Source organism: Bombus flavifrons, chromosome 6 (assembly GCF_040668555.2).
Source record: "Bombus flavifrons isolate JBK064 chromosome 6, iyBomFlav1_principal, whole genome shotgun sequence".
Lineage (NCBI taxonomy): Eukaryota > Metazoa > Arthropoda > Insecta > Hymenoptera > Apidae > Bombus > Bombus flavifrons.
Window position 1 is genome coordinate 9,063,567 of NC_138447.1, and position 17,103 is coordinate 9,080,669.

The 17,103-nt window shown below is 40.6% G+C and overlaps 1 protein-coding gene across 5 annotated transcripts in view; it reads left to right on the forward strand.

Annotated features, from left to right (window-relative positions):
• Positions 1-8,026: 8,026 nt before the first annotated feature.
• retn (retained) overlaps positions 8,027-17,103 on the forward strand; it is a 136,988-nt gene continuing 127,911 nt past the window's right edge. The window contains exons 1-3 of one of the 5 annotated variants that reach the window (XM_069114838.1): positions 8,027-8,220; positions 8,649-8,839; positions 8,944-9,396. In XM_069114838.1, coding sequence (XP_068970939.1) covers positions 9,292-9,396 — 105 coding nt within the window. In that variant the 5' untranslated portion in view covers positions 8,027-8,220; positions 8,649-8,839; positions 8,944-9,291. Of the gene's footprint in view, positions 8,840-8,943; positions 9,397-17,103 lie in introns of all 5 variants that reach the window. The other 4 variants (XM_069114837.1, XM_069114841.1, XM_069114842.1 and 1 more) reach the window with 4 other exon arrangements.

The window sequence follows — 17,103 nt, forward strand, 5'->3', positions numbered from 1 at the left end:
TGGTATTATTACGGCTGGATTGGCAGTAACGCTAATTAAGGTACATATAAGTTTGCTCTTTGTTATGATCGTCGACCTGAAAGAATACAACAAACTTTTTATAATACGTACTTACACGGAACTTTTATATATATACATTTTTTGTTGTTTTTTTTTCAGACTGGTTTAAAACGTTGCCAATACAATCACGATAATCGTATTTCAATACAGCTAATGAAACTTAAAAATATTTCGTAAGACGTACACAATATATACGTAAAAGTTTCCTGTGTTATATGTTCAAATATTTTCTGTACGCAGCCATCTACGATTCTTCGCCAACATCACTATCCATCCAGGTACTTGCCCAAGGTTACGGAAAGTTTTATTACCTAAGAAACCTTTTATACGAAAGTCAACAAATTTTCCCAATTTTCTCTTTGCCGATGGCTCTTCGATATTGTTACCATTGGCGTAACGTTAACTACGCTTTGGATTTTAGAATAGTTATACATAGTTATACACGGTTTACATGGCTATAAATACCTGTAATAAAGCTCGTGATCATTAATCTTCGACGGTAATTTCGGTTTGCAGTGGCGACATTCGCCGTCTCCTTTGCTCTCCATTCTGCTCCCTCGTCGTCATCCTCGGCATCCCTTTCGTCTCTGCCCCTGCTGGCCGGTTGGTCGCGCGGCGCACAGTATCCTGCACGTTCTCGCGCTTCCTAGGATAATTAATGATCCTAAAAGCGATCTACTCACGGTTGTCTCGTTTTAGGGCAATCTTTCTCCGTCTTCCGAGCCACCGCCTCCGCCCCCCACCCCCTCGTTCGACCATTCCTCTCACGTTACGCGCCCGAAACTTCGTTGCGTGTATCATCATTTGCCCCGTTGTAATAGTCGTGCATACCGAGTAAAACGATGCTGCGTGAAACGCATCGGATTGTTCAATCGCTAAAATCACGGACAAGATGGCGACACCGAGCGTTTCCCGTCTAGAACGCTTCGATAATCGACAAACGTCTTCGGAAACGATTAACACCCGTTCGGATAGACACAACGTTAGTGCTATTAACAACATCGTTATTTCTCGGAAATTTGCCATTCTTATTGTGTTTGATGAACGGATTATGCAGCACCTTGCAAGGTTTTGTTGTTGCAGTGTTTCCAAATTCGTTTTACGCCTAGCGGCATTGTTCGAGTTTCTCATCTACGATAAATCTTACTGAAAGGTAGGGGATTAGCACGGACCGAAGGAGTTCAGTAAAAATGGAAAGGGGGAACGTGAAGTATTAGCATAGAGAAAGACCAGGTGGCGTCTTCGGCCAGTCTTCGACAGCCGTCGATCTCTAATTATCTGGAAACACAGGTAATCCAACGGCAAGCTTCTCTGCCTTATTTGCTCGATAATAAACGAATATTTTCATGACAATCGTTCGCACACGAGAGAAGGATGAGCCAAGAGACGTTCAACCGGGCATTATCTCACCTTGGTTAATTCCTTCGCAGGTTTTCTCGCTCAACCTTCCGATCCGTCGACAAACGTTCTTACCTCTCTTCTTCGTTCCTCTCTCGTACGCGCATCTTGTCTTTCTTCCCGGCCAGTGAATACGGAAGCGACGAAAGCTGGAATTTCCGGTTGATTCGGCACGCTAACGATGGGGTGGTTCAACACCCCGTAGAGACCATGAACACTTACGCGGCGATCCCCCCATTGTCAACCTTTTACCGCAATCTGCTCGTCGATTTGCACAATAATGGACACGCACCGGCGAACAGCAAATTAGCAGAGAGAAACCGTTGAATCGGTTTCGCGTCTGGCATCGCACGTTGGCGTTCGTCAGCGTGCGTTTCGATGCTAGACGCGACTTCGTTCTCGATCGTCGAGTTGACGCCAAACGAACGTGATCGACCGTGGAACTTTGCTAAAAGAAGGGAAGGACTGAAGGATCGTCTATAGGCGAGTGAACCAACAACCGATGAATTGATCCGCGTTCCAGGAAGTCGAGAAACGAAATCAGCCGCCAGGAACGTATAATAGAGTCGGATCAGTTGCATTATTCTAATAATCGGTTGTGCGTTCCACGTACGGTTTTGCGATTTCTTTGGTAAGTTAGCGCAACGTGGTATCCGCTGTCCAATCGACGTCTCTCGAACGTGAAAATGTACCCACGACTGTTGCAAACTATGAACGAAACTGCGCGACAGCAATTCATCGTTGACGAAAAAAAGGCCAATGGTCTCCTGTAATTGAATATTACCGGCCTAGATTCCCGCGATCCGATTCCACGAACAGAGTACCATTACAGTCTGCGTATCCGTTCTTGCATCAATATTTAATCGCGGCTAACAAGATGGCGTTGGTATGCACGCCACCCAGATGGGCTATAAAAGCCCAACCAGGCCCCGTAATAGTTAACTTACGTTCTCGGTACATCCTTGCGCAGTGGCGTTAATATGCGTACGTCCATGTGTCGACGACAACGCGTCTACGTATTATATGCTGAAGAGAGACAGATATAGAAGAGCGAAAGGGGAGAGAAAAGTTCACGAGGCGTACAGAGAAAGAAGAGAAACGTGTAAGATTTCCGAAGGTAGAACGGAGAACGAAAGAGCAAATAGTCGGACCTCGTGGCTAGGCGCAGGCCTGAGAATTGTCAATCGAAGGTGCCAAGAAACGAGAGAATGTCCCGAGGCGCCCGAGGCGCGGCTTCTCAAACATCCTTCCTGTGTCAGGGGCCGCGAATATTCCCGGACTTGCGCGTTATTCCGAACGGATCATGATTACTCGCGTAGTGTATTTGCGCTATGGTCTATCTATGGAAAACTCAAATATAAAGACCGAGAAGGTTATAAAGGTGAGAAGAATGCGATAAGCCACGTGTTTCGCCTTTCTCGAAGAGTAGCTTTAAAATTTAGATTTTTCAAATATCGTTTCCTTTGGCAGTTGTATATTTGCTTTTACGAAACTTCCTCCACTATGTCTCCTCATTTCAAAGGCGTTCCTTTCTATATAGTCACGATGTGACGTTACGATCGAAAGATCGATAAAAATCTACACGCTTCTTACTTTCTGTTCTTCTTCTTCTGTGCTTTTTACTTCGCAGGAATCTAGGTTCGATAAACTCTGTAACAGATTCGATAATTGTTTCGAAAAGTTTTACAAGCCTGAAAATTTTAAAGAAGAAGAATTTTAAAAGTCTGAGATAAAAGTAATTCAAAATCATCGACACGAACGATTTTCGCATGGTGTTCTCGTTGCCAACCAAAGATAAAACGCATTTAGGTCCGATAAACTGCTTATAGGGGACTTGATAATAACTCGAATGTAATTTAAAACCTAATTAATTCTCGAGGTAAAATACCATAAAACTGTCCACTTACAAGCATTTAGAAAGGACAATCGTCAAGACTTATTCCGGAGATTTAACCTAATCCTTTATACCTTTTGGTAATGTACTTAAAAATTCTTTAATACGACAGAAATAGGTACTCTCATAGTCGTTTGGAATTTCCTACAATTTTTCGATTACGGTCGGGCATACGGGCGGATGAGTAGGGAAACACGTGCGCGTATTACGTATGACGAATAAATTATACCTGTCTCCTGCGACGTAATGACGTTCGTGGTTCGAATGAAACGAGTATCTAACCCCGAAGCAATTCACGATTTTTTATAGTCCAACCTTGCTCTTGTTTCAGCAAACAGAGAAGACTTTTAACCTTTATAAGATACCATAGATAAAATCTCATTCCATACAAATGTGAATCATCATCTTACAATAATGCGAACATTTCGTTCGATACTAATGATAATAATAATGTCTATTTTAGTCTCGCTGCTAAACAAGAGACTTGGTTTACAGCTTCTTCGTTTTTATAGAACTATCTAAACCATACATATTTTCCACACTCCCGTTTTATTCATTTTTTTTCTAATCCCGTTTTCTAATCTATCTATTAACCCCTTAACTTACGATTTACGTTCGAGAATGCCGGTAATATTTACGTTTGGCCAGATCATCGTACTATAGGCTATGAATGTAATATTTACGTTTGGCCCGATCATCGTACTACGGGCTATGCCCGTAATTGTAAGTTAAGGGGTTAACGTCACTTCTACTGTTACGCTTTCCATTCTAGTTACTTTTATCTGCTAATGCAGACTGGCAATTAATTTTATTGATTTCTAAAACAAACAAAAAATATACCAAGATGAAATTTCACCCGTAATATCTACTTATTATTATTTTCTAACGTGATTTTCTTCGATAATAGCTGTTAAGTTTTAAGAACTATTAACGTTCTTCTTTAGCGTGAAATTCAAGCTGCTAATAGTACGCGGTCATTGATAATAATTCTTTCTTATTCTGAACAAATTCGAAATATCTGTAACAGTTGGAAAAATGCGTTGGCGTAAACAACGAAAAAATTCAGTAAAAGTAAGTAGTTGCTATTAATGGAAATAAAGCAAATTAAAAACAAAGCGTTGTATATTTAATTTATCACTAAACGATTAGCACTATCCTAAGCAAACATAATGATTTTAAAGACTAGATAAGGGTGTTTACCAGTTTAAAGTTTTATTTCCGTTAGAGAGGATCTTCCATTAAATTTTGAAAATCGTAACGGTTAAATTGAAATGGGCGAGGTCACGACTAGCCAAGGGGGTCCTTCGGCAGGTCGGATAACCTTCCAAGAAATACTGTAACGGACAATGACTACCTACCGACTCGGAAATTAGATGACCGATGGGTTTTCACTTGCTGTGCAAAAGATCGAACGAATGGAGGCGAGCTTTAATTTCTTCAACGTTCACTTTCAAATATTTCCTTTAAAATATTTTTATTCGCAATTAAATCCATAATTAAAGGAAAAGGTTGGATGCGATCTACTCAATACATTTGGTGGAAAACTCGCACGAATTTTATTTTATTTACTGCTTTGCGTTATACAAGTGAATGACGTAAGTGCAATTAACGCTGTAAATAAAATAATGTACCGCTCCAAACTTATTGGATTCCTTCGGTTTTGTTTGCTTGGTTATAGCGGTTAGTGCGATGAGTCACGATACGTATATACTGATTTGTGTGCAGAGACTTGTTTTCGCTACTAAATAGCCATGATATTTTATTTATTTTTACGCATTATATACATTCCTCTACGATAAATTGTTGCACCTTTGAATTACGTATAAACGTATAAACGCTTGCGATGATTTTTAATACCGCTCGAATGGTTTCTAATCTAAATTACATTTTTTCCGTTTTCACATTCAACGTTGCGTAAATACGCCTAACTTCCCAAATAACTACGAGATATTTACGTTCCGAATAAACTGATATATCGCAATGGTTAAAGTGCCGATAAGGAAGAACCAAAAATCGCACGAGTAAATCGTACATCGTCCGTGGCGTGCAATTATCTCGCGGTTGGTCCGCGAGGTCACAGGGGCGGTTCTTAACTGCGGTTCGCTTCGTTCCTCGCGTAGATCCATATACCCTTATAAAGGATCACGTTTGTAAATCATAAAATTCGCAGTTTCACACGCTCTCCACTTCGGCCAGCCCTTCTCCCTTTCGTTCCTCGTCTCGTTGGCGGAGGAGGAGAGCCCTCTCCGCGGGCTGCAATTACCTGCAATTTGTACTACGAACAGCGTATACGCCATCTTGTCTGTATATGTGACGCGGAGCGCATGCAGATGGCGTACAAACGCGCGGGAGAAACCGGCAGAAGCCTGGGGAACGAGGCGAAAATGAAAGAGGAGAAGCTGTAGCACTTGAAACTATACACGGTGGAGAAAGGAGGACGAACCGCGTAGAGAAACGAAGAGGAAAAGGGACCGAAACGGGACGAGGAGAGTTAAAGAGGGTGCATGTTCCGCGCAGACGCTGCACGCCGGAGAAAATCGTAGCGACCGCGTCGCTTTTCCAGTATTTTCGTTCTATTTTATCCACGCCAGTTCGTATTCTATTTTCTCTTTGATCGTCTTTATCTTTGTGAGAAAATATTGTAATTTCTTAAATTCGAATACGTATTAACATACGTATCCTTAATGTTTGCACTACGAAGGAAAGAAACAAAGATGGAGAAATGAGAAAAATGAATTACTTAAATAAGCGTAGTTAGTATCCACAGTCGGTTTATGGAATTTTCATCGATTGAATTTAATTACATATCTGATTATGCATCTCTATTATACGAACGAAATATCGTTTCGATGCCTTACGAAAAATCGATCAGAACGAAGCTTCACCGTGATCATTAAATAAAACATCGTTGTAATGAACGAAGTTTAAATAAATAAAATAGTATTTTTGTGTATTTAAGAAAACAGAAGAAAAATTGACAAATAGAAATGGTAGGTATCTACCAAAACGAACCGTGATTACTACGTCATATAATTGACGAGATCAAACAATCAGGATGTTAACTGATTGACGAATGGATCTAAAGTGCATGGATTGCATTTTCTCGTTTCTTCTTTTCTTTCTTTTCGTTGCTCGTGTCCTCTTCGATCTCGTCTTGCACGATCACCGATGTCCCGCATGGTTTACTACGGCACTTACTTACTTCGTGTACTACGAAGAAAGACACTTGCGATACTCTTGTCTGTTTACAACGCTATGTCTTGCCAATTATATACATATATACAAGTCGCTCGTTGCTCGTGGGAACAATTTTATACGACATCCAGATGCCAGGGTTCGTGTTTTTCTAATGTTCCGTCCATGTTGGCGAATATCAACCAACGTTTGTAATCGAACCTGTAATCGAAAAACTTGGATGAAGAACTGAATATCTAATTTTGTATATATATATGATTCTGAAAAAGAAATATACAACAAAGTAGATACTTAAAAAATAAAATTTAATAATAATAATAATAAAATCTCTATGTGAAATCAGATGACTGTATTTTTTTGGAAGATAAAAATGAATAGTACTTTGACGTTCATTGTATTTCGTTCATTATTCGATTATTTTCGCTCAGGTTTTTGGGTGTAAACGAAAGTTCGCGTGTGTATAGACAAAAGGGATCGTTTACGAATGAACAGTCAGATCAGTACAATGTTGCTGCGTTCACGGCCGATTTCACCTACAAAATACATTCACAGTCCAACGGCCATGTTTTCGAGATTACGTATTCATTTACATTTCGCGATACGAATCCTCGGAAACTCAAACCAAATCACGACTCTTTCATAGTCAGATACATAGTAGTCTACAATTTTCTCCGGAAACATCGTTTTTATCACGGAACACGATCTTTGTTGCCTAATAAAGGGAGAAGGTAGGTCTCGTGACTGACATTTTTCGCGTAGTATCGCGAATAAGATCGTTGCAATCATGGTCAATTAGCAGGGACCTTACGCAGCCATATTCTCGATGGAACATGATACCAGTATGAAAATGCAAGGGAGATTGGGAATGGACTCGGCCGTTTCCATCGAACCCTCGACCGCTCGGGACAGCACACGAGTTAACGAGCGTGCAGGAAAATGCAGAAAAATATAGACGTCAACCGGAACGTGGACATGGCTGACGATGGTTATCAACCACGGTAACAGTACTCTGCTTGATAATTGAATTCCTCGTCAGAAAGTCTTGCAGAAAATCATCGTATCGATAGATTTATTGCAAACAACTTTAAATTTTCGCGCAAAGAGTATGCACTGGATATTTCAGGGTCAAGTGACCGAGATGAAACGGAAGCGAAAACACTCAGGGAAATTCGTGCGACCGCACCGAAAATCTCCGTCATCTACGCTTGAGTTTGCAGCATAGGGGTCGTTATTCGGCAGGGTGCACGAAGAGGAGCATAAAGAGAAGGAAGAGTGCAAAGAAAGGACGACTGAAAGATATACGAGAGAAGAAGAGGGCAGAGAGATGAGGGAAAAGAGGGAGGTGTCGATACCGGGCGTAACCCGTCGGTCTACCGCCTACCACAGCCTGATATGCGCTGCCAGAAGACGGCGTTGGCGTCCCAGGCCTCCGCCCACTGGATACTATTTCGCCTGCCCGTTCGTTCTTTCCGCCAGCGAACGTTCGAAGCCTGTACCAAGGCGTGGAATAGTAGAGGGGATCGCGAACACGACGGAATATCCCGGCATCAGATCGCAAGGGGACGCGAGTGTGCGCGCGTCAGCTCTGTGTTCGGCAGTTCCACCGTTTCTCCGGGTCATCGTTTGCCGGTCCGTTCTCGTCTCGTTTCTTCGCGTACCGTTTCATCTGATCGGTGAGTTTGTTGCGATTTTTCCTTCGTTATATTTACAACAATCGTTCTGAATCGTAGTCGTTCTCGACTACGTTTGGTTGCTACGATGCGGAACAACGTCGATTGCGAGTTCCCTGTGTAGTCACGAAATCGGTACCAGTCACAGTCTGTCTTTGTCACGTTCGTGGAGTCTTGCGAACGCACCCGCTTACCGCGTGCCCTGTTCCTTTTCCCTGGCTTCACCCCTCCAAATCCGGCTACGAGTCTTCTCCTTCCCCTTCTCCCCTTCCCGATCTGTCCTTTCTTCCTTCTTCCTTAGAGCATAGTCCCTTTCGGTAACGCGCATTACCACTGCACTACACACAACACTGGGCAACACGAAGGCGAAGTGTACGCGTGCGCGCTCTTCCCTCGTAAACTTTCCACCTTCTTTTTTCTCCACTGTGTAGTGTGTTGTGTATCGGCTGCGAGACGATTTGGACGTTGCGATAGAAAGCTCGTGCGCACGTTAGCTATCAGCGCGCCGCGTGTGTTTCTTTTACTTTAGTGACAGAACAAATTTACGACGTCGATCCAGGAACACCTACAATCTTCTCAGACGACATCGATCGAGTTTATCTTCCATTGGAAGTTGGAATTGGTTGGTATTGTGAATTTTTGTGTAAGAACAGCGAACGTTTCCTTGCATTACCCAAACGTATTAACCAAAGGCATGAACACGTATTCGCGTTGTTTCGATTACAGTGTTTCTTCGCGGTGTCGATGAGGCGTACTTCAAACTCTGTTACTTTTCACCGGTAACGTGACACTTACCGACGGAGTCAATATTAATTCGTTTGTTTCGCGTCACGTGCGGTTGGTGTATATCGAGGATAAAAATCATACTTGCGATCGTGCGCGCGACTTGCTTCACGCCGTGATCTCGTTTCTTTCGTAAACGGTAATAAACGAGAGCGAACCACCGGTTCCTCTTTTTTTTTGTATTTTGGCAGCGTGTTCTGCTGCGGCCGTCACTCGTGTCGTGGGCAACCGCGTTGCGGTAAAACAGTCAAAATTCGGGTGAAGAACAGAGAACCCTTGCCATCGTACGCGATGGAAATGAGCGACGAATATCAGGACATGGGAAACCCTGGAGGAGGGGTAGCGATGGTCAACATACCTATTACCCATCACCAACATACGCCTGATAGTCCATTGGTAAGTTTTTTCAATTTTTATATATATTCCATCGTATTTTTTTCTTCGTACAAGGACTTAGATGTATATATAAAAAAATATGGATTAATAATTAACGCATTGTGAACAAAAATGAATTAATCCTAACATTCAATAAAACGAGTGAATCCGCTATCTGAGGTAGATACGAACATAAAATATTCGGTGTAACAATTGATTTTCAATAATTAATACAGTTCATTGGAATAAGTTAATGCATACAAATGTGGTTTAGTCCATTATCTTTGCTCTGACTGCCTCGGCTATCGATAATCACGTGGCTTGCCTCTCCATGTTTCTAAATGATAGTTTCACAAAAAGTCGATACTCGATCGACAGACCCGTGTCTCGATATTCGTATGTTCGTACAGACATAAAAAAGGAAACAATGATTGTAAACTGTAACTAACAATAGCATCGAAAATTCGTTAATTCTATCATTGAACGTAAAAAATGCAATTTAACTCGGACAGAATTGCGTCGTATCCTGTTGTCACGAATTTTCGATTGGTCGATGGATAAAATTGGCTGACAATAGAGAACGGCCGTGTATTTACGTATTTACGATACACATCACTGAAAATACAGCGAAATGCTACAATGTGCCAGAAGGGCAGCATGGTTTACAAACAATGCCAGACCGACCGCCTTTGCGGCTTCGTAAGCGTTTTTTATGTATCTCAGCTACGAGTTTTATGCACGTGCCTATCCTGATATAAAAGTCACATTCGACTTGTTTATAACGTGATCGTCCTAGAAACTTCGATGAATTTAATGCTTCGTAAATGCTAGGCGTGATAATTCTTGTGTATTTTGAAATCTTCTTTAGAATATCGCAAAGGCAATACCAACATACTACCGAAGGTTGAATAATTTCGACGATATTGTTATGGATCGTCGATATCGCGAAATTCTTATACGACCGAGTTCACAAGCGTTCTAAGAATAACGATATCCTTGGTAGAGGAAAGATAAAGCTATATCAAATAAAAAGGCACCTCGGTCGTTTTCGCAGCAGAATTAGCACTGTTATTGTTGGCACGTTTGTCCATAGTCGACTTAATTTTCAACGGCAATCCTTTCGCGATAGTGTCCTCAAGCTTTGAATTTCTCTTTTCATTCCATCTTCAATTTCCATTGGCATTATATCTTAAATCGTGTATACCATTTATTATAGATACGTATAATGAATTTTCATACGATGTTTTACGAAATTCATTGCTCATGCGAAATGACTGTTGAACATCGTCCTTACGGGATAATTTCAAAGATAAGATATAAGTTGTAGAGGGTGTTTATGAAATCCAAAGAGATTTATTACTTTCGTGCCCGGATATCTGCAGTGTCCCCGACTTTATGTCTCATTAATGTATTTAAGTACTTTACATCGGACAACTTTATGCCCCATTAATGCTTACATAGTGACGTCATTAAAATTCGTAATCTATTGTGACATCATGATTTCATAGCAAAGGGAAAGTAATTTTTAATGACTATGCTCTTATTCTATCTCAGCACTGATGTCATCCATCATAAATTTCGGATAGATAGGTATTTATTTTTCTACTAAAGATATCACCGATATGTATATATATATATATATGTATATATATGTCCCTTTGTGTCTGCGATCGAAGATTTTCCTTTAAAGCAGAGCGAATTTTACTATATATATATATATATATTGCTTCGTAATTTATTATGTATATATATTAATTTATATATATATAATTTATATACATATAATTATAATTATATACGTATAATTATCTTATATATAATTAATTTATTTATAATTTATATATATATAGTAAAATTCGCTCTGCTTTAAAGGAAAATTTTTGATCGCAGACACAAACGGACGAATAACACCAATAAATTACGAAGCAATAACCGACCTTTCGTAAAAACGTTCCGCAGATTGCAATTTACACTCATAGAAATACAATATAAATGATGGTCGTCTCTCCAGTCACGAATCTCAATGGTTATTGTCAATTTCAATCTCTCGGTTATTTCCTGCAGTAAAATATTCTCGTGTGCGTTGATATTTTTATCCTTTCTTTTATCGTCTATTCTTTTCCACGTCTTTTACACGCTTCCCTACTTGCAATGCCGGCCCCATTACAATACTTTGGAATAATAATAACCCGTAGCGAAGTATCCGAACGTTCCCACTCCCCGTCATCGCGGATCAACCAACGAGATCCAGGAAGCACCGTATTTTCGATCTTTGCAATATGTCGGTTCTAAAAATACGTTCATCGATACGCACGACCCCTGCTATGCCGCGTATATTTAACAAATTTTATGTAATCTCATTCGCAGCGGTGCAGCATGTCGGTCGCGAGATCACGTGAGGGGAAAGTTGCTGACTGAACGATGATAGCGCGAGTGATGGGATCAAGTTCAGTATATATCTGTGTATATCGTAACTTATAAATGCGAATCAAATTCATCGTATCGTATTCGCAAAGTATTATTCGCGAGCTCGTTTCCAATTTCGGAATGAGTACTAGCAAATTTCTAATAATTTATAATTGATAACTACGATATTTGGACTAATTAGATATTTTATAAATAATAAACATTAATAACTGAATTATGGAATCAGAAAGGCATTACCATTTCATTTGATTTTTATGAAAAATTTAGGAGTTTAACAGAGGTAATGTACAAACCTATTAGGTTGTTCCAAAAATTCCTTTCGTTTTGTAATGAAATAATAGAATTCCAATGGAACAGTTCCATAAAACAAAATAATATAAAACAAATAATGTTGTGTATCTATTATTTCCTTATAAAACGAAATAAGCATTAGGACACCTGATACATTCCACTGTTTTCATTTTCTTGTTATTGTATCATAAATCTATTTATTCCCATCATATATATGTATATAGCTTCTAATTAAATTGCAGATTTTTATGCAAATTTATATTCTCATAAACACGATTGAGAAAGTATGGAACCTAGATGGTGATTTATTTCGTTCGCTAGGTATTATGAACAGATCATATTTTTAGCATTTGTATATTTTTGCATGATACCGCGCTAGTACCACGATAATATCTTCAAATATCATGTAAACGCATAAAAATCTGCGCTCCACTTATACCAAGTATGTACCAAATCAACTATATACATATATATATATATATACGTTCAAGCTTTTCATTAAGTGTAACAAGAAAGTGTCCCAATACTTAATACCGGCCGTGTATCTGCGACGTGCTTGAGCCCATCGCTAAATAGCACTGTAAACAAGGAGAATAAGAACGGGTTAACGAGGGTTTCGCCTGGGAAGAAGATCCTTAACAGCGAGCGAATTGCCCGGGGATGAACGACGCGACGCGTCGCGTTGTCGTTGCGCCACGAGAGAGGTGTAAACACGAACCCGGTTGATTCAGTCTGAGCTCGTTGTCAGCGTGTGCGTGAGCTCGTGTCACAGGCCACTCTATACGTCGAGTATTTGCACATACGGTCGCGTTAAGGGGTGAGCCGTGTGACGGAACGGGGAGAAAGAGGGGCGATGTAATTCGCGCGCGCGCGCAAAGAGAGGGAAAAGAGTTGGAAACGGGGGAAAGAAAGGAGAGGGCGATAATCGGGTGAAGATAGAGATCCAGGTAGTACAGGAGAGGGAGTGAAAGAACGCGAGAAGAGGGGGGGCACGAGGGGCAGCTTAGCTGGGTCCAACGTCGAGGCAAACGGTGTGCAGAACGTGGTACAAAGGCGGGGATTCCTCTTTCGGCCAATCGGATCGGCTAGCGAGTGCGCTCGCTTATATACGCGGCTAGCCTGGCTGTTTCACCTGCAGACGCCATGTCGTGACGTCATGTTTCGTTAGGACGGGACCAGGTAAAACATGTGCGGTACCATTGTCGTGGCAGTGCTGCTAGCGCCACCCTGGAACAAGGGTACCCTTCTGAGATTATTTCAAATTCAGACAGTTAAGTTAGTTGAGTTAAGGTCGACGAATGTTCGGACGAATGAAACGTTTGAAGATGGAAACGCGTATACCCGTATGAATCTTTATATTTGATTGTTTCGACGTAGTTGCCAGGGTGACAGGGTTTAAGTACTCGCACGGAATGTGATTACAGTCTAGCACGATCATCGCAAAGTCGATTTCGGGTGACGCGTTCTATTCAGCAAGGTCGTATTACAATTTTAAATTACAATGAACAATGAAATATATAATTAATTCTATTACTTATATTCCGCGAAACGTGATATCCATGATATTGCGTGTTGTACATACTTTTACATATTCATTACCTTATGACAGCCTTGAAAATCTTTTGTTGCTCACCGATGACCGACATCCTGTTGAACACGTTAATAGCCTCTTCGAGTCAAATTTCAGATAGATATCCATCGAACAATTTGATCTTTATTCTTGCGAATAGCAAGTGGTTGGAGTATAATCATATAGGTATATACAGAGAATGATCATTCACGACTGTTTTGTAATTCGACGTCTTTTGATACAACTTTGACAGTTGGCAAGGTGCTATCTTCTGTTCTCTAATTAACATTCCCGCAGAGGAACGACCAATTATGTTTAATAGAGGTTTTGATTAGGGACAGACTTTAGGTGAAGAACGTCCTTGACAGTGTATCAGTGTTTCTTTTTGGAGGGGTTGGTCGTGCTATTCCCCATTATCTTGGCGGAAGATTATGGCGGAACACGGCCCTAGCCTCCTCCCTCGAAGAGATGCCAACTATTATTCGGCCGTTTTACGATAGCCCTATAAAAATCTCATAATTAGATTTTGAAGATAATATCCTACCGGAGCTCGACCCTTAGCCGCGCCCCGGCCCGTAGCAAGGCCGGGCTGAAAATTGCAAACACCAATCTCTTCTCCCCTTCTTTCTTTTTACTTCGCAGATACATTTGCAATATGCTCGACCAAGAAAAGAACAAAAGGATTTCTGGACTCGTTCTATTCGTATTATTTGACTGACAGATGCTTAATTTTCATAGTCGTACCCATCTACATATGGGAGTGACCGAGACAAGTTGATACAGAGAGAAATTACCTCGACACTGCGTTTACGATACTCCATCATTTCGAATGTCGCATGTCGGGTGTCCAGTGTCGGACATTTACTATCATAGAGTGTGTACTTTTCATTTTGATCGAGTTACTGTATACGGTATACCAAAAGTAATTTTTTTTTTGTATTAACCTGCTCCTTTATCAGTTTGTCTTGTCTCTCTATCTTGCATACAAAAAAGCAAACGTTGTAAGGATTCAGTGACTCGTAATAATGCAAATGCACAATACTGGCATGTTTGCAGTACACGTGTACTGAAAATACTCCAAAACTCATTACCACTGGCTAGCCGATAAGGTAACGCAATGGAAGGTCGGTTGACGTCTGGATCAAATTTCGCGCGCATTTTATGCGTGCTCGCGTTTCATGTTCTATGTATATCCTTCCGCGAATAGAAGTCACATTTTTACCCTTAAATAAGTATCAGTAATCCAAGACATTCGTGTATCTTCCATTTTTTGAGTTATCGCACAATGCTGAATAACTGGAGGGTTCGTAACAAACTCGAACATTTTGAAATTTTTTGCTTTTTAATTTTAAATAATACATTTTAGTTGAAAATAACTTCACAACATTAAAATGATCTATGTCCAGATCGTGCACAATTCTAATCAACCAAGATTAGATAAACGTATAATCACGGGTACGCTTACAACATTTGCATAATATGAATATTTTGCAAATAAAAAAGAAAATAATTTCCTGAACAAAACAAGATTGCTAAAGTATTCTTTCCTGCGTAAAATTTACGAATTAGGGAAATTTTTGCTACGGTTCCTTTAATAATAATACAGTCTAGTATAAGCTATAACTCGAATCTCAACCAAAAAAGGAGCTTTATCGCATCGAATTTTTCTATCAAAAAATATCTATACAATCGGAAACGACTTGGAGAAAATGTCATCAAGAGTTGATATTTCACGAATTATAGATGTTCAAGGAAAAACGAGTTTATATCGAGTCGCCATTGTAACACATAGTTATCACTATATAACGCCACGAACACGACGATTCTATGAAACGGTTTTGCAGGGGCGGAGTAAAGGATTAATCGCGCGAAATCGCATAGCCCCGTTCGTGAATTTTCAAAGACGGTGTCGGACGCGGACTAATGGATCGGTGAACACGATTTTATCGCGAAGATCGCCGCGATGGCGTCAAAGCGGTTTTCGCGTTCATCGGGGCGCATCGTTGAGGACGCGATTCGCGGAGCGCGCATGCATTCCTCGTTGCAGCTGCAATGCGCGTGATCGCGATCCAACGGTCCGTGAGCCCGTGAGCACAGAGTTTATGCCGATGGTGGGGAATCAGTGTGGCCGCGTAGACGAAAGGGGGGAGAAAGAGTGAATGAAATAAAGAAAAAAAAAAAAGCGGTGGACCAGGCTGAATCGCGATTGGTCCAAGCTCGTGCCGCGGTCACGCCTGCCTTTATGTATGCGCCGCGCCGAGAACTCCGTTCGATGGAACGCCGACACGCCGATATCTCCACTCTGCTTTCGATTTCGATTTCTTAGGTTCGCGTGCGTCGTTTAATGGCAGCCGACAATTCGTCGTGACGCCGCCGTTTCACACGTGTCGCCGTTCGCTCGAAATCGCATGTGCTTTACATGCATCGATTGCGTACGAGGATGAAATAATTATTTCTTGGTAGTATTGACGATATTCTTTTTTTTTCCTCCTTTTTTTTTTGTTAACTGAGAATACGTATCGTATTTAAAAAATCGTAAAAACATTATTCTTAAAATTTGCATTAGTAACATGAATTTTGCGTCATTGCGCTGTTTGGATATATTTATTTTTGCGATAACACACGGTAAATGCATTAGTGATACAGGTTATCGATACGTTCGAATATAAAGCTGATAGCTATTTCGCTTGGTTTCGTATAAATGTTCGATGCGAAGTAACATTATAGAGGTCTTATCTCTGGTTAAAAATGAGTTGCCATTGATCATGTTAACGATGACCGAAATTAGACATAATCGATCGAGGGTCATCATATCTATTGCCATAATTTCTATTGTCATAACTTCTATCATTAAGGGGATGATTATATGTTGTAAATGATATACGTATAACCTTCAACGTGCATCAAATATTCTTTACTAATTGTACGTGGTACCTATTATTATAGTAATTATACATTTTAGGTGACGTCACTAAATGTATCAAATTGTGTCCCATGTGCCGATCGTAAGAATTTCCGGATAACTGTCGAACATCGCGTTACACTTAACGACTCAAGTACTTACTCTCATCCGCCTCGTTGATTGCTCGTGGATCAGCAACCACGGATATCCCTAGTTCTGTGAATGTAACTGTCAATTACACGATGTCTCGAAGAGTTCTTTAACTACATTGCCTCCTATCTGTGCGATGAGCCTTCTGCGTTCAATATACCCTTAACAGTGCAACCTGGAACGTTCCTTCTTCTACAAATTACGAGCGAACGAGGAGGAATAAAATTCTGATAGCCTCGCTTTCGTTTCTGTTCGATGAACTGTGCTTCATAAATTATCCTGGTCTTTATGGTACCAGTCGTTGGTTCGCTGGCGAACACTGAATATTCTATTAACTTTTTTGTCATCCCTTGAAACTAACTTAGCCAAGGGCACGTAAAAAAGAGTC